At 41.9% G+C, this 18,141-nt stretch overlaps 2 protein-coding genes across 2 annotated transcripts in view; one reads left to right on the forward strand and one right to left on the reverse strand.

Moving 5' to 3' along the window:
• Window positions 1-16,799, reverse strand: part of Gtf3c4 (general transcription factor IIIC subunit 4) — a 31,254-nt gene extending 14,455 nt beyond the window's left edge. The window contains exons 1-2 of the mRNA XM_075985601.1: window positions 16,340-16,799; window positions 7,850-9,673 (exon numbers count right to left, since the gene is read on the reverse strand). Of these exons, the coding sequence (XP_075841716.1) occupies window positions 7,850-9,673; window positions 16,340-16,684 (2,169 nt within the window). The 5' untranslated portion in view covers window positions 16,685-16,799. The remainder of the gene's footprint in view (window positions 1-7,849; window positions 9,674-16,339) is intronic.
• An 88-nt stretch (window positions 16,800-16,887) lies between these two features.
• Ddx31 (DEAD-box helicase 31) overlaps window positions 16,888-18,141 on the forward strand; it is a 70,638-nt gene continuing 69,384 nt past the window's right edge. The window contains exon 1 of the mRNA XM_075985602.1: window positions 16,888-17,340. Coding sequence (XP_075841717.1) covers window positions 17,263-17,340 — 78 coding nt within the window. The 5' untranslated portion in view covers window positions 16,888-17,262. The remainder of the gene's footprint in view (window positions 17,341-18,141) is intronic.

Here is an 18,141-nt window from a genome sequence, read left to right on the forward strand (position 1 = left end):
TGAGCAGGGCTGTTTACACTGCTGCAGGTCGTGTCTCTCTGCCAAGCGCCCACAACCATGACACCTGCTTATGACACCTGCTGGCCAATAATGATTATTTTTTTAAAATATTTATTATGTATACAATATTCTATATGTGTGTATGTCTGCAGGCCAGAAGAGGGCACCAGACCTCATTACAGATGGTTGTGAGCCACCATGTGGTTGCGGGAATTGAACTCAGGACCTTTGGAAGAGCAGGCAATGCTCTTAACCACTGAGCCATCTCTTCAGCCCATAAAAAAAATCATTTATTTTATTGGTGTTTTAGCCTATATGTATATCTGTGTGAGGGTGCTGGATCCTGGAGTTACAGACAGTTGTAAACTGCCATATGGGTGCTGGGAATTGAACCTGGGTCCTCTAGAAGAGCAGTCAGTGCTCTTAACTACTGAGCCATCTCTCCAGCCCCCCAATAAAGATTATTACACCTACCACAATTTACTGAAATCTCATAATGCAGGTAAGTTCATTTGATAAATTAATAACTTTGAAAGTTATATGATGGCAGACAATATCACCACCCAAGAATTTAATAACCTTTTTGCTTTTACCATGGATGGTATTCTGCAAGGCTTAGATGGTTTTTCTAACGCATCTACTTATTTGATATTGGGAATTAGCTCTGTTTTTCATATTATATCCTTAACAATTAGTTTGATAAGAGAGCCAAGAATGAGGCATTTTTAGAAGTGCCTAATAATGAACAGCTAGCTGACAGGATTTATGCCACTGAAAACCAAAAGTTAGCTGAAAAAATTAATACCACTGAAAAGTATAACATTAATTTGTCAGACAAAATCCAATCCATGTCAAAGGTGCTGAGAAATTATCTGATAGAATTCATACTATTGAATTTGAAATTCAAAATCTGTCAAAAAGTTATTGATAGGTTAACAGAGTATCTCTCCAGGAAGGCAATCTGCATGCAATCCAAATATCCAAGGATGAGAAGTTATCATTAATGGAAAAATCTCATACCTTGGAATCATATGTGCAGAATGAGGATCAGAAGTTATTTGAGTCAATGAAATCATTAGAAATATTCATAGATCAGAGATTCTGGCTTTACAAAAGACAGTGGTAAAAAGATTTGAAATGATTGAGGAAATTATTGGAACTGGTGAGCAGAGAGAGAAGGTACAAGGACATGATTCAGCATCACCAGTATGTGTCAGAGTCGCAGATGACTTATAAAGGGTTTTAGCGACTTACCCCGTAATCACCTCTGACAAACCACCAAGTACTAAATACCCAAAAGGATTTAAAGAATGTAAATGGAAACCTACAGCTATGAATGGTGTAACAAAAATTAAGCAAGCAGTAGTATCTTATGGCTTCCATTCACTATTTATTAGGGAGATGGTAAAGATATGGGTTTCAAGTAATAAGGCTACCCCCATACTATAGGCTTCAGTTAGTTTCAGCGGTCCTGGAAGATGGGCCACAATTACTATGGAAATGCTACTAGCAAGAGGAAAAAAAATTTAGAACAGGGAAGAGCAAAAAGATTTGAGGCTTCTCAAGATCCAATTCTTGGTGAGAAAACTTATGCTGACCCACAGGATCAAGCTCTTCACGTTGAACAAATCTTGTCCCTATGCCACATAGCAGCCTTAAATGTTTGGGAGAGGGTTCACGAACTAGGAAAAGAATTGAATAATATAATAGGGCTAAACAAGGCCAAAGGGAACCCTTTAGTGACATTTTACAAAGATTAACTAAGGCTGTACAAATAGGAGTAAAAGATCTAGAAGCTAGACAAGTACTTACTGAATCTCTGGCTTTTAAAAATGAAAACTTAGAATGCAAAAAGATACTTGGGCCTTTAAAGGTTAGATCAGCACTAGTGGATGAATAGGACATCTGAGAAGGTATGTACACAAGGCATTCTTAGAAATAATGTCTCCTCTGGGAATTACAAAAGTAGAAGGTCTCAACCTTTTGGATTATGTAAAGATGTGGCAAAGGCTGACATTGGATCAACAAAAGACAGACAAGGCAACCCATTACCATTGGGAAACTACTTGGGGGGGGCGCTCGTAGGCCCCCAGGTCAAATGTGGTCCAGTCATTCCCAGTTCCTGTGGAAGACATGTCTCACAAGGAGACATGTAAACAAACAAACAAACTAAAAAACCATGCTGTTCTGGATGACAGAATAAACATAGAACATGAATCAAAAATTCCAATAGAAAATAGGAAACATATATTTTGGCAGACTTCTATAAATAGTCAAAGATCAAAGCTAAGAGTACAGATAAATAACATTGTAATAAAGGATTACTGGACACAGGTACAGATATGACTATTATTACTCCAAAATCTTGCCATCCGAATTGGCCTCTTCAGGAGGCAGATGTTCAATTCCTAGGAATTGGAACCCTATCTCAAGTGAAACAAAGCATGAGAAGAGTTGAATGCATATGGTCAGAAAGACAGAGAGGAAGGCTGAGGCCATATGTGGTTAATACTGCAGTGAGTTTATAAAGCCATGACCTGCTGTAGCAATGGAATACACAGATTAACATTCCTGCAGTCCCAGAAATTCATGTTTCTGGGAAGGATGTTGTAAGTTACTATAAAAAACGGTCAGGCTGTACAAAAACACAAACCAACTAGCAAACCTTCAGAGGTACCAATAGCCCTATCTTTAAAATGGTTAGCTAAGGAACCAATATGGGTCAAACAATGGCCTTTAACAGAAGAGAAACTACAGGCTTTAGAACATCTGGTACAGGAGCAACTAGATGCTCACCATATTGAAGAATCAACCAGCCATCGGAACTCTCCTGTATTTGTTGTTAAAAAGAAATCTGGAAAACGGAGAATGGTGACAGACCTAGAGCTGCCAACAAGGTAATTCAACCTATAGGCTCTCTACAATCTGGAATTCCTCTGCCTTTATTACCAGAGGATGGCCTCTCATAGTTATTGACTTAAAAGACTGTTTCTTCACTATACCTTTACAAGAAAAGGAAAGAGAAAAACTTGCCTTCACAGTGCCTACTTACAATAATTCTCAGGTAAAGTAGGAGATATCAATGGACCATCTTCCCACAGAAAATGCTGAATAGCCCCACCCTGTGCCAATATTTTATAAGTCAACTATTGGAAATGGTATGTAAACAATTTCCTAAGTCTATAATTTATGATTACATGTATGACATTTTGCTATCCAATTCAAATGCAGACACTTTAGAAAGATTGTTTGAAGAAGTAAAGAAAGCTTTGCTTAATGGGGATTACAAATTGCTCCCTAAAAATACAAAGAGGAGATTCTATCAATTAGGAGAGACCGATAGCAAATTCTTAATGACTTTCAAAGATTGTTAGGAGAATTCCAATCTATGACTCACTGTTGGGATAACACCTGATCTAGTAATTCATTCAAACAATACCCTAGATGGTGACAAAGACTTAAACAGTCTCAGGGAATTAACAGCTGAAGCTAAGAAAGAATTAACTTTGGTTGAAATTACAGAAGACACATGTAGACTGGGTAGATCCAAATCTTAACTGCATTCTAGTCATATTGCCCTCCAGAACTTCCCCTACAGGAATTTTAATGCAGAGGGAAGATATTATCTTAGAATGGATCTTTTTATCACATAATCTGAGTAAAAAATTTATGTGGAAAGGGTCTCTGAATTAATTAGAAAAGGAAAATTAAGACTTCCTCAACTCAAAGGAATAAACCCAGCAGAGACTATAGTGCCTTTTACTACTGATGAAATTTAAAAATTATGGGAAGACAATGAACCCTGGCAAAGAGCTTGCACTAAATTTTTTTTTTTAGGAGAGATTAATAGCAATTATCCCCAAAGCGATAGAATTAACCTTATAAAGAGAACTACTTGAATTTTTCCCCACACTGAACATGATACATCAATAACTGGAGCCCACAATTCTATACTGATGCAAAAAAAAAATCAGTAAAGGCAGGTTATAAATCTAAAGACTTAAGTAAGGTAGAAAAAAGCCCTTATAATTCTGCCCAATTCTGTCCAAAAGGCAGAATTATATGCTATTCTCATGGTACTAAGGGATTTTAGAGAACCTTTCAATATGGTTACTGATTTGCCATATGTACAAAGAGTTGTCTTGAATATTGAAGCTGGTGAATTTATACCACATGATATAGAATTGACTTCATTATTCATTCAGGTTCAAGATATAATCAGGAACAGGCTTTGTCCCATATACATAACACACATCCAATCCCATATGGGTCTGCCAGGTCTTCTAGTACAAGGTAATGCAGAAATTGATCGATTATTGATTGGAAATGTGCTGAAGGCCTCAGAATTTCATAAGAAACATTATGCCAATAGCAAAGGTTTAAAGAAGAGTTTTCTATTACACAGCAAAAAGCTAAGGAGATTATGATGAGATGTTCTACTTGCTCTTTCTATAACCAAATACCATTACCTACAGGGAGTAACCCAAAGGAATGAAATCTGGCAGATGGATATGTTCCACTTTGCAGATTTTGGAAAATTAAAATATGTATATCACACCATTAATACTTATTCAGGTTTTCAATAGGCAGCTAACTGTTTTGAGCTCAGATAAGGTTGATTCAGTAATCACATGTTTATTATAGAAATTTATGGCCATAAAGGGTATACCTGCACAATTAAAGACAGATAATGCTCCAGTATATACCTCTAAGAAAATGAAACAGTTTTTTGCTTACTATAATATAAAGCATATTACAGGTATACCAAACAATCCTACAGGTCAGGCAGTTATAGAAAGATCAAATCGAACTATAAAGGATATGTTAAACAAACTAGAAGGGGATGGGAAATACCCACAGAAATAGATTGCATAATGTTTTATTAACCTTGAATTTTCTTAATGCTAATGAGAAAAGAACAATGTCAGCAGAGAGACATTGGATAACAGAAAAAACTTCTACATTAAATCAGTCAGTATATTTCAAAGATGTGGTAATCTCAGAATGGAAACCAGGAGATGTGCTACGTTGGGGAAAGGGTTTCGCTCTTGTTTCCACAAAAGAAGAAAAGTTATGGATACCATCAAAATAAAGATTCGGTTTGAAAAAGAGAAACCTCTTGAGACAGAAAAAACGACAGCTCATCCACAGAGGTGACAATCATAAGGATTAGGGGCAAGGTTCTGTTTTTTAATTTGCAGGAAAATATCCATCTTCAAAAAAAAAATTGAAAGACCTTCAACATCTAGATGCCTAAAGGAGAAACGATAACTTTCCAGAAAGTGTCACTAAGTAAAGAGAAATCTGACTTATGATGACATATCATCTGTAGGGTGAAATTTCATTACCTGAACATGTATACATCTCCACTTAAAAATTAAAGCTGGCTTTGGAGTTGGACAATGGCTATCCTTCTCCAAATCCAAGCATGTTGTTAAAAGAAAAATTCAGAGTTTCTGTCTCTTATCAGGAGCCATATGGTATGGGACAGAAAGAAGAATTTAGGAAAGATTTTATTTTTCCCATAAATATTTTTGTCTCTATCGTACCTTTCATTGAATATATGCCTATGTGAATAATGTTTAAGTTTTCTACAATGAAGAACAAATTTTCCTGCAGTAATCTTTGAAGTTTCCAGGAAAAAGATGGGACCCAGAAGAACAATTCCATCTGGTTGATATGACGTCATGATGCTGATAGCGCTACTTTAAGATCAGTTTTGGGTACCAGTTGCTCACAATGACTCCAACTTGGTTAGCTGAAATGGTGCAAATTCTTACAATGTTCTGGCCAGAACTTCTAATAAGAACTTCAGAAAAATCCTATCAACTATTCAGAGACTATCTGCAATTATACCAGACAGCAATCTTGAAAATTAACCATCATTTTAGTTTTACAGGATCCCATAGAAAGAACAGCAACCCCATGATAGCTGGAAGTAATTCTAGAAGACAATGTCCCCTCTCCAGACAAAGTTTGTCCCCAGGCTTAGGGACATCAACTACGGATTGACTATAATTGGTATAGGGTTGGGGTGGAAATTATGTAGGCTCAGGGATCTCTTTGCGGGAGGGGGGGGGGAAGGAATTAGATGGTTAGATGGGAAAATAGGTAGATTAGTGTGAGCTTACTTACTTACACTAATAATAATAAGGAATAACAGTGAATATTTGTGAACTATTATTTATAAACAATTTACATTGGTATAGATTCTTGTATATTGATACAAATTCAAATTATATTTGTTATATGGAAAATGCTATTTCTGTTTACAGTAGTTGTACACCCATGCAAAATTATTTTGTTATATTGTATGCATGCATGTTTCTAATTCTGCTTAAGACATTTGGCATATTGATACAATTTTAGAATATATTTATCATATTGCAGTATACATTTCTACCTCTGATCAAGATACTTATACATTGTTTACATTTTGAGGCCACTCGCCCTCATTTGCTGCACAGTTGTTTAAAGATTATTTAAATATGTGGTCTTACTCTTTAAGCTATACAGGTATTAAGAATTACAGGTCAATAGTATCCATGTTTGTCATACTTATAGTTAGACTAATCAGGCTCTTTAGATATATAAAGATTATATTCCACATTTACAGGTAATCTTCAACTACTTCAAAGAACTGTAGAATATACCATTTAAATAACTTAGGGTTATGTTGATGCAAGACAAAATTGCTTCTGGCAGCACTCATCTATTCCCGAGAGAATGTTGGGCACTGACCACACGCCACTTGGAGCTTGTTTTCTTCTTGGCAAAACTGGCCTTTGGGCAAAGAACTGTCCATGCTTCAACCATTGACAAAATGCATGGTGTCCAGACTGGACAAGCAGGATACAAGAAAAAAGACTGCCAAACCTTGCCAAGACAGGGTAAGATGGTTTTGAAATTTTTCCTGCCTCTGACAGTGGTCTGTCAGTTACTCTAGGCCTTAGCCAAAGGTGGTTGCTCCAACGTTGCAAATGAGACTCTGGGTGATTACCCAGGTAGCCAGTTATCTTCTTATATTTATTGCACATTTGGAAGTTGCTTGATTGTACTTTCTGTTTACTCAAGTAATATTATTTTCCTTCCCATGTATTCGATGGAGTTGAAGACTAGATAGTCATAGTTACTTTACTCTCATGACTTAGCTAATTAATTTCTAATACAAGACTTAGAGACCTTAGGATAGGATAGTTATTAATACATTTAGCATATGTTTCTTGCTTGATATTGTTTATGATGGCTGTAATTCTGATTTTTATACTTAACAAGTGATGCACAATTAATAAAAGCTCAGAGACTGAAATTGGGGTCCAACATGAAGATCCAAAAAGGAAAGGAAAGTAGCCACTGGCTCTTACCTTGACCTCAGTCAAAAATGGTGAACCTGCATTCAGGAATCTCAGAATAAGACTGTGTGTGATTGCTTTTTCCTTCTATTTTATAATCCTCTCTAGTTCTGGGATTAAAAGCGTGTATCACCCAGTTTCTACGGCTACTAGTGTGGCTACTGACATTAAAGGTGTGTGTTACCATTACCTGGTCTGCTTTTTCTCTCAGCTCTTCAGGCAAGCTTTATTTACTAAAATACAATTGAAATGCCACCACAGTCTCCTTAACTCATCCACAGCCTGGAAATGTCATCTGGCAATCCCTACACATCAGTCAAAGGCACATAAATGGAAGAAAATATCTCTTCAACTTCAATCTACTTCCCATCTATTTCCCTATACTTCATGGTAACCACTTACCTCAATAATGTCAAAGCAAAAACCAAGCCAAGATCCCTTTACCCGGTAAGAAGAAAAGATGGTCCACAGGGCTAGTAGTTTCGACAGACACCTACCCGTGCTGTTCTGTCATCATACTCCTCATCAGACATCAAAAAGTTACAGAGTCCCCTGGTGGGTATGCTGGTGTTCTCCGTAATCCAGGTATGCAGGTACACTTCTCCGAGGACCCGCTTCATATGCTCCCTCGTCAGGTGCATCTCCACAGCCTCAATCTTCCCTTGGATCTCAAGGAGCTTTTCCTCTATGGGTTCACGGCCTCCGGTGTCTCCCACGGCAGTGAGTGAGTCTTCGGGGGGCTCCTCTGTGTCACCCTCTTTGCTCCTCTCCTGCAGGCCAGCCTTGGTCCCCTGCTTGGAAGTGCCTTCTTCCTGCTGTTCATCCTCACCATCGCCCATCCCAGGTGAATCAACCAGTAAGATTTTTGAGTCCTCGTGGGTGGGCTTCCATAAGGCCTCTGAAGGGGATTTCTGCATTGACTGATACAAAATCCTTAGGAGGAAAAGCTTAAACCGCCAAAAATAGGTGACCCCACTGCTTTCAATCTTTTTTTCCAAAGCTTCATGTAAAAATTGAGGAATATGTTTATCTTTTAAAATTTTCCAGCGGACTAGGTCAATTAAGTCCACCTGCTTAAAGAGATTCTGAACTGAAGATTCCAAGAGCTGAGCAGCTGCTTCTTCAAAGGTCTTGAGAGTAACAAACTGGACCTGGTAGTTCTTGTTCACGGGATGGAGGCCATTGATCATGCCTTCAGTGGTGATGATGGCCAGATAAGCACCACAGGGGCTCACTGCAATGCCATGAGTCCTCACTGAGCCAAATACATCCGAGAGTTTAATCAGCTGGTGTTCAAACTTCAATGCAACATCTGTGAAAATAGGAATCAACTGCCTCACCTTCCCATCACTAGAACAGGTGTACACTGTTCCATTCTGCTTATCTGCAGTCATGGAGACGATAGGCAGTGAGTGAAGGCCTGTGACATGGGAGTTGTGAACATTCAGACCAGCCTTTGAGATCAGAAGAAGACACCAGAACACATAGGAGCCTCTTGCTGCTACCACTAAGCTACAGCTACACTTCTGGTAAGGATGATAAAGTGGCACACATTTGATGCTATGCACAGGCAATTGGTCCATTTCTTTCCACAAGACAACAGGCTGCCTTAAAGTAAAGTAGCCTTTGACTGCTTTGAGATTGACAGGGAGAATTTTCACCGGTCCAAAAGCACTGCCTACAATAAGGCCACTCATTTTCCGATTATTGTGCTCATATTCCCACCAAAACAAAACACTTGGGGAGCTGATTCCTGACTCAATGGTGTTGCATGAAGAGATGGACTCTTTTCCCACGAATGGCAGCTGAAACTGCCACACAGCTATATTCCCGTTCTCAAAGAGGACAGCCAGGAGCACACTGCCCACATCCCGGCACTCATTATTGTGCTTGACTTGCTGAGTGGTACAGATTCCTGACCATTCCATTCTGACTGGAGTCTGCATGCTGTGTCTCCTCTGAAACTCAGCAAAATCCCCAAGATTTCCCCCTGGACCCTCATTTTTAGAGAGTCTATAACTGGTTTCATAAAGACGTTCTCCATAAATCTCAGTCAGATCAACCAACTGAACCCACTGGAGTCTGTTGAGGTTCACCTGCACAGTCAGGCGATTGTCCATGGTCAGTGCTGCCAAGAGGCACCTGCCATTTGCATCACAACCCATGGGAGACCAACTTGTGTATTTGAAGCCCCGCATTGGGGGTAACGCCTTCCCCTCGGGGTTGAACATCCTGTCCAACATGAAAGTCTGGCTGATGGTGGGGTCTTTAGAGGAAGCAAACTTCTCCTTGCACTCAGCAACTTCTGTTTTTGAACCAACCTGAAAATAAGACATACAGAAGCTATCAGGTAAATATTCACATGCAGTAACTGCTTTCCATTAACATATAAAACAATTTTATATCAATTCTGGCAATTTTGGCATTATATGCATATAAAAGATCGAACAGCCAGGTTTGGCAATGCACACTTGCTAATATAAACACACTGGAAGCCGAGGCAGGAAGATCACAAGTTCAGTCAGCCAAAGTTGAGGTAGAACAACTCTATCTTAAAATAAAGCAAACAAAAATAATGATTTGATTATGATTAAACATAATAATTATGTGTAAAGATTAAATGTGCATTTACTAATGAATTGGTTTTTTTTTAAGATTCAATAAATGTGATTATTCATGGCTTGGTTTCCAGATTTTTCTTGGAATTGGCCTACGGAATAGACAGTTGATTTACAAGAGTGAAGGGAACACTTAGTTGAGACAGTCACAAAACAGCAGCAGTTTTAAAAGTCAGGGAAATATGTATGTATATTCATTTTTGCTACATTAGATAGTTGTATTTTGTAATAGCTTTGTGACATATGCTGAAGATCAACCCAAAGGCCTCACGCATGCGAAGCAAATGTTCTTCTACCACTGAGCTCTGGTTTCTGCTGTGCTTGTGTTCTCCAGGTTAGCTGGCTGGGTCAGCTTCCCCATGATGCTTCCATCTCACTATAGCAATGCTGGGATTACAGATGCAAGCCATTACACATCACATTGGGCTTTTTCAAGTATGTTCCGGGGACTGTCTAAAGTCATCAAGCTTCTGCTTTTAGGCCACTAAACCTCCTCATTAACCAACTCTAGGCCTTTTAATCTGCAGTTTCTTTAACATATCACACGCATTTCAAACACCAATTTCCCTGTCTACTCTTGCTACAAGTAAGATGGCTCCTATCAGACTTCTCTATTCCACCCACCACTTTTCCTGGCTCCTTTACCTAACTTGCTCCTGCTCATATATCCTACCAGGTTTAGTCCTATGAGGGCTCAGGTCATTCTAGCTTTGCTGCATCCACACACCCCCTCCGAGTCTAGGTCTGTAACACATGTCAAGTGCTCAGCCAAATGATGAAAGCTCTGAAGAAAATTTTAAATTGATAGTAAATATAGAGGAAGTTGTAAATGACTAAAACTATAGCCAGGAAGGCTAAAGCAAAAAAACCAACCAACCAACCAACCAACCAACCAACCAAACAAACAAAAAAACCCAAAAAACAAAACATAGGTTGAGCTAAAGATACTTTCACTATACTGAAAGGAAGAAGAACTTCATCTACTGTTTTCAGAAACACAAATAAAAGGCAAAGTGTACTGGTACACATCTGTAGTCACAACATTTGGGACACAGAGTTAGTAGTATTACCCCAGCAAGCTTCAGGCCAGTCAGGGATGTGGCCAGCCGAAGAAACCAAAGGAGAAAAGTAAAGTAAAAAACAAAACAAAACAAAAAAACAACAGCAACAACAAAAACTTTCCATTTTGATTTTAGTGCCAAAAACAAAGGAGAAAAGTAAACAAACAAAAAAAATTCTTTCTATTTTAATTTTAGTGCCAACTTTTTAAAGAAACTTGGAAATGGAAGAGTAGGACATAATTAAAAGGGAATTCAAGTCCTTTTTAATATATGGATTTAATAAAAGTGACTTGATGTAAGTTACCAAGCACTGAGGCTAAACTCTAGAACACAGGCAGAACTTGGAAAATAATCACTAAGAAGCAGTGCCTACATCCCAGCAAAGTTTAAGGCACTATTTTAAAAGATCTTTCAAATGTTAAGTGTATATAAGCTGTTAAGTCTAATTAATGACAAAATTCCTCAACGTATCAGCAGTGAACAGTACTCGAGATAGCAACAGAGCTGGGGACATGGCCCAGTCAGTAGAGTTTGCCCCACAAGCACAAAGAAACCAAATTTAAACCCAGAACTCATGCCAAAAGTTAGGTACAGCACGATGAACTTGGTGAGGCAGAGGTAGATTTCTAGAGCTCACGAGGCAACTTCCTAGAAAAGATGTCTACGGAGAGTTAAGTTTTGGAAATGCCCAATATTACTCACTAGCCCTCCTAGAAGTAATGGGAGCATATAAAATGCCTTGGCCAGGGAGCCACTGTAAAAACACGTTTAACCTAGGCAAACTTCTTTTTAAAGTAGAAACTTGCAGGTTTTGAAACAGAACCGAAGCCAAAATATCCTAATTTTATGGCATTTAGAGACAGAGGACAACACTGATCTTGACCAGCAGGGTAATTTTTAACACATAATTAAATTCAAGTTGTTTTAGTTGATTCCATCTCCTTTCCCAACTCTTTCCATCACAAAAACCAGTTAGAAAATGTAAACAAGCACTTAGGTGTCGTCCAATGACCTAACCATTTGAAAGCTGAGTTTCCATATGCTGCAAGAGCCCATCACTCAATCATGCACTCCTGAATTTCAAGCTGACCGCTACCCATATAAAAGTTGACACAAGAAGCCCCATCTGAAACTTTAAGTAGCAAGGAGCTACCTCAAGACAGAGAATGTGTGATTTCCAAACACAGACAACAGTCATTTTGCGTAGCAAGCACAAATAAGCAACGGATACACAATAAGACTAGCTCATAGAGAGCGTTAGGATTTGGAACTGTATCAGTAATCTAATGGGAAAAAACTTAAGACTTTATTCTCTTTAAGATTTAATTTTTTATGTGTATGAGTGTTTGCCTACATGTATGTATTTGTACTATATGTGCATGCCTGGTGCCCACAGGCCAGAAGAGGGTGTAAAATCCTCTAGAACTGAAACTGCAGATGGTTGTAACCTGTCCAATGTGGGCTGGGAACTGAACCCAGGTCCTTAGCAAAAGCAGCAAAAAGCTCTTAACTGTTGAGCTATCTTACCAGTGCTGTGACTTATTCTTAAGTTACATTTTCTTGCTTTTAATTATTTTTATTATTCAATTTTTTATCATACAATTTCAACCTCCAAGACAGAAACTTACAAATAGCTGATAATCAAAGTTTGAGCTGTGATCTAACAGAATTATAGAGCAACAGCTTCAAAAGCTGTTTAGTTCTTTAGCTGTGCTACATAATAAAAAAAAAAATCATACCCTAGGTTTCAAATTATCTGCTATTTGAGTAGAAGCAATAGCTAGTCGGACAACACTGAATAGATTTAAATCTCTAGGGACCATCACTATGTAGGGCACAGAAGAACTGACAGACTTCTTTATATTCATACTGCAACAATGAAGACCTCTTCATGTAAACTCTATCAATTAGAGGGCTATATAAAGACTTTCTGCTATTTAAGCAGTGTGGCAAATGCCAAATGTAGCACTATTTCAGTCAAGTTATCAGAATGTTAGTATCACCTACAAACACACGCTTACCAAACTAACGCAGACTTTCCTTTATGCCTATATATTCCTATCTTGCGCACTACCATGTACTCAATGCCAGACATTAAGTGATAATGTTCTATTATGGTGGGTTTTTTTCAGAGACAGGGTTTCTCTGCAGCTTTGGAGCCTGTCCCGGAACTAGCTCTTGTAGATCAGGCTGGTCTTGAACTCACAGAGATCCACCTGCCTCTGCCTCCTGAGTGTGCTGGGGTTAAAGAAGTGTGCCACCACCACCTGGCCTATTATGTCTATGCATGGATTAAACTTAAGTCTCCATAAAGCCTAAACAAGGCAAACTTTATTATTTCTGTTTTATAGATAGGTCCATCTTGTGCCAAAACTCAGTGTCTTGTCTGTCTCTTTCTCTCTCTCTTGTTTCTTTTTTTGAGACCAGTTTTTCTGTGTCACAGTCTTGGCTGTCCTGTAACTCTGTAACTCACTCTGTAGGTAGACTAGGCTGGCCTTGACCTTACAGAGATCAGCCTGCCTCTGCCTCCTGAGTGCTGAGATTAAAGTGCCTTTAATCTGTGTTGAAGCCCACAAGACCATACAGTAAATTACAGCTGACAGATTCATAAAGGCAGATCCATAAGTGTACAACTTATGGTACAACCTGTTTCTAGAGCTGCGGGAACACTTGTCTTTTGGAAAAGTGGCTGTCATATCTTGAGTGGAAATCTTGTGAAGGAAGCTGTGCTTCTTCCCTTTGAAAAGGGATTCATTCCCAAAATACCTCAGCAGTATGACTTCTGCATGGCAAAGGGTGACCTTGCTCCATTTCCCCACACTACGAGGTCTTGGAGCAATGATGTCCATTCTTTGTTCTATGTAGGCCCATATTTCTGTATGGCACAAGAGCCCGGTCTGAGCTGATCGTGTAACTCTGCAGACAAGCTGTCCCTGTTTAACAATAGCCAGGATGTGCTGCTCCTAGTTTCTTTTGTTATAAATGTAGATTACCTGAGAAGAGATGTTGGCTGAATTAAGAGGTTTGGTGCTTCCTCCCTTTGTAATTTGGAGGATGTCTTATAGAGATGCTAATTCATGGCCTACCTGACTGCTAGCATACAGGTAGATGTGGTCGTGACTTGAGCCCAGGCACCTGGTTGCCTAGGAGACAGCCTAATGTGTTTTCCGCTCAATTGATGTGATGATATATAAGGTGTTTGGATAATAAACGAGAGATCTTTGGTTTCCATGATGACTGTGTAAGCTGCGTCGGTTTATTCCTCGCGACTCCGTTCCAGTCCAGTTAGGGAATCTGTGTTGGACCCACACAGGCCCCAACAGTTCTAACAGTCAAATTTACATAGTCAATCCCACAAAGTTACCTGCTAACAGAGCACATAGGAATTTCTATAGAAGATAGGCACTGAGCAGGAAGGCAGCATGCCCTACCTTTGCTAACAAATCTGGGCATCCCCAAAACTGGTTATCACCAAAGAGATTAGATAAGGAGAATGGGTGAATCAGGATTCAGGGATGTTTAGAAACTTTAGCTAACGGTTTGGAATGTCAGGTACTTCCCCTTGAATGCTGGCTCTTTCCTGGTCAGGCCACCTGTTCCAGACTGAGGCTGGTACTCAAGACCCCAATAGTACTGCTTGGCTAAAGCCCAGTCTCATCCTCAGCCCAGTAAGTATTTCTTTACCTCTAGCTCAGGCAGCCTCACACCCCTGAACTATACCCTCATAAAACTGAAACAGCACTCAAGAAACGTCTTCAACTAACCTTCCTAGTTCCTACTGGTAGTATCATTTTCTCTGTAGAAGAAATACTCAACTTCAGGTGATCCATCAATACTAAAGCAACAGCTACACACACATGGCTTAAAGATCTATCTATGTGCTTGAGCTAGACGCCTTACTTGTCACCTGGGTGGGCTTTTTGAGTTTTTTTGGAGGGGTGGGGTTCTAGAGATAGGGTTTCTCTATGAAATAGTCCTGGCTGTCCTGGAACTCACTCTGTAGACCAGGCTGGCCTTGAACTAACAGAGGTCTGCCTGCCTCTGTCTCCCGAGTACTGGGATTAAGAAGATTTTACACATGGCTCAGTCAGTCAAATTGATTACCCAATTCAATCTGTAAAACCCTAATCCCAGGTAGGCTCATCAAGACCAAAATGCTATTAAAAAAAAAAAGGATATTATCCAATTCAACATTGTGTTTGAAACTTGAATTAAGCATGCTGAAAAGCACTCATGAGGGCTACTCAAAGTGTACCCATGACTAATAGCCCAGATTTGGAATGGCTGTCTACAAGAGTGTGGAAAAACTTTCCTTTCAAATAAACATAGTGCCACGTGGGTGAAGAGCTTTATAGCACTCCTTGCTCTTTGACTAGATTGTCTGTTCATAACCTGAAAGGATGTAAGTTCCTTGAGGACTGTTCTCTACCCTGGTTTATCCCAGCACCTCGGTAGGCACTCACTCTGACAGATTACATACTACATATACACACAGAGCTATACAGGAAATCAGAGTAAGCTTTTATATTCCTAGGCTACAAAAAGGAACGACATCACTCACTACTTTAAAATACACCATGTCTGGAAAAACGGTAACATCAACACAAAACTTTAGAAACTAGAAAGTTCAGGGACAAACTTGGGTTATATGATGTTGAAGGCACTAAATTTACAGAGACCTTGGACTAGGAAGTCTAAGCGCTGGATGTTCCCTGAGGTTTTATTTTTCGTTCCACTTTCAAAGATCGAGATACAAACCCCTATTTACCCGTCTACCCAGGGAGACACAAGGACCATTCACAATTAAATCGCCAAACAGGTAAGACCACGAAATAGACCAGTTTTTCTTCTCGAAGAAAAAGTGGCGCGAGAGAAGGGCGCACACAACACAGTATTTAAAAAAAAAAAAAACAAAGCCAGCCTAGGGCCTCGGGGAGTTGGCCCCAGACAATAGGAGCGACGGTAGAGGCAGGTCCGGAGCTGGGGAAGCGGGGGTGGAGTCTCAGACAGCACCCGAGCAATCGCGAACTGCGCTAGCTGCAGGAAAGGAGGGACGGATGACAGAATCGGGGTGTCGTGGGGGGACCACCGTGTATTGATGCGGGGGGGAGGAGGGGTCTAGTAACAGTGCAGCAGCTTGCAAGGCTTTGCAGAGCTGGGGCGATGTTGGTCCCTTGATTGCAAAGAGTTGGATGCGCAGGGAATCCCGGGGCCAGGTGCAGGCCAGGCTCCCCTCGGGATCCGTGACGCGTCCGCGGGAGCCCCGCAGGCGCCGGGGCCGAGCTCGAGTCGTGGCGGGCTAACTTACTTTGAGGAGGCAGCTGTTGAGGGGTGCGGGCACCGAGGTGCGGTGGATCACCAGGTCCTGGCCCGGGTTGTGCACGTCGCAGATAAGCTCCAGCACGGCGATGCTGCGGGCCGTGGACACCGACACGCGGTGGTCCTCCGACCAGGCCAGTGGCTCCAAGCCGCTCACCGCGTACTGCAGCTTCACGGCCGGCTCCCGCCGAGTCACCATGAGGCGGAACGCGGCGCTGGGCCCGGGGGCAGCTTCGGTCGTCGGCTCCTTCCCGCCCCCTTCGCCCTCCTCCTCGGGGGACGGCGAGGGCTCTTCAGCCGTGGGCCCCACACGGGCCTGATCCGCCTCGCTCATCTTGCTCGGGGCGCAGAGGTCGGGTTCCCGAGCGCACAGAGCCCTCGCCACCGTCCCCCCCCACCCCGGCCGCCCCCAGCACCACGGCGCCACCCCCAGCACCCTCCGCGACCGTTTACTCCCCTCAGGTCCCGAGCGCCACCGAGCCAGAAAGGACCCCGCCGTTGCTAAGCAACGTCACCCTGCTAGGTGGCCGCGGAGCTGCCTGTCTGGAAAGTGCGCTCCGGGAGGGTTGACCCGCGCCGCGCCTGCGGGTGAGAGGAAAAGGTGGGAAATCCCTTTGCTAGACACTGGGTGCCAGGCTCAACTAAGAACCCGAGAAAGAGTGAGTCTCGTGTGGGTGACTGAGATGCTAAGACCAGCGTGGCGGCTGAGGGAGACCCCGCCAGGTGGGCGGCACGCCGCCTCTTCCGGTTTCTGAGGCATTCGGGGCTTCTTGGCTCCGGCCGGTGTGCGTACTGCCGCGGTTCCCGGACCCGGAAGGGGCGGTGGAGGCGGCCGGGCGGTAGCTGAGAAGTAGCTCACCATCCACGTGCTGCTCGGGCTTCTGTCTCGGCCCGCAGCTCCGCGCCCGGGCCATGGCTACCGCCTGCAGCCCGCTCCCAGACCGGCCTCTTAGGACGTACTTCGGACGCCCCCCGGGCCAGACGAGGCGGGTAAGTTCAACCGTAGCCAGGGAGCTGTGGCGCTGATCAGATCGGGTTGAGTTCCTTTTTTGGGGGGATTCGAGACAGGGTTTCTCAGTGTTAAAGTCCTGGAACTAGCTCTTGTAAACCAGGCTGGCCTCGAACTCACAGAGATCTGCCTGCCTCTGCCTCTCGAGTGCTGGGATTAAAGGCGTGCCGCACCTCGGCCCGGCTCAGGTCGAGTTCTTAAGAGTATCTAGAGAGACCGGCGGGATGCTTGGAAACAGCCGGGAACCCCGCCTTGGGGGCGAGAGCCTGGAGGGCTCCTGAAACTAGCTGGAGAACTAGTTCGATGGGCTTAGGATCGGAGGCTGTAAGAACTGGTTAAGTTCCTGAGACTGACTGGTGGTCTAGTCTTTTAGGGTAAGGATTGGAGGCTGAGATGTACCCAAGCTGGAAAACAGTGCCTAAGACCACCTTGCAGATCTTAACTCCCGAGCTGTTGTTCCTTCCGCTGTAAGTAAGGTTCAGCTCTGTTAGGAATGGGGACTGGACTCATTTCTTTAAAAAGCTTTTAAAGCCAAGGTTTTCGTCCAAGTAGCAGGGAAAGAGTATACAGTCATCATAATCTGTTGCCTAGAAAGGAGAACGGTGACTTAAAACGAACCCTGCAGGAGCAGAAAAGTGGTTTTAGGGTTGCTGGTTTGTCGTCTAGAAAGTCTGTTACGTAGTCTGTTGGAAAATCATACGTGATCAAAGATCAGGAACGATGTGATTGAAAGTTACACTCCCCCTCCTTCCCAGACACCTTAAAGATACTATGTAATTTCA

Source organism: Microtus pennsylvanicus, chromosome 9 (assembly GCF_037038515.1).
Source record: "Microtus pennsylvanicus isolate mMicPen1 chromosome 9, mMicPen1.hap1, whole genome shotgun sequence".
Taxonomy (NCBI): domain Eukaryota; kingdom Metazoa; phylum Chordata; class Mammalia; order Rodentia; family Cricetidae; genus Microtus; species Microtus pennsylvanicus.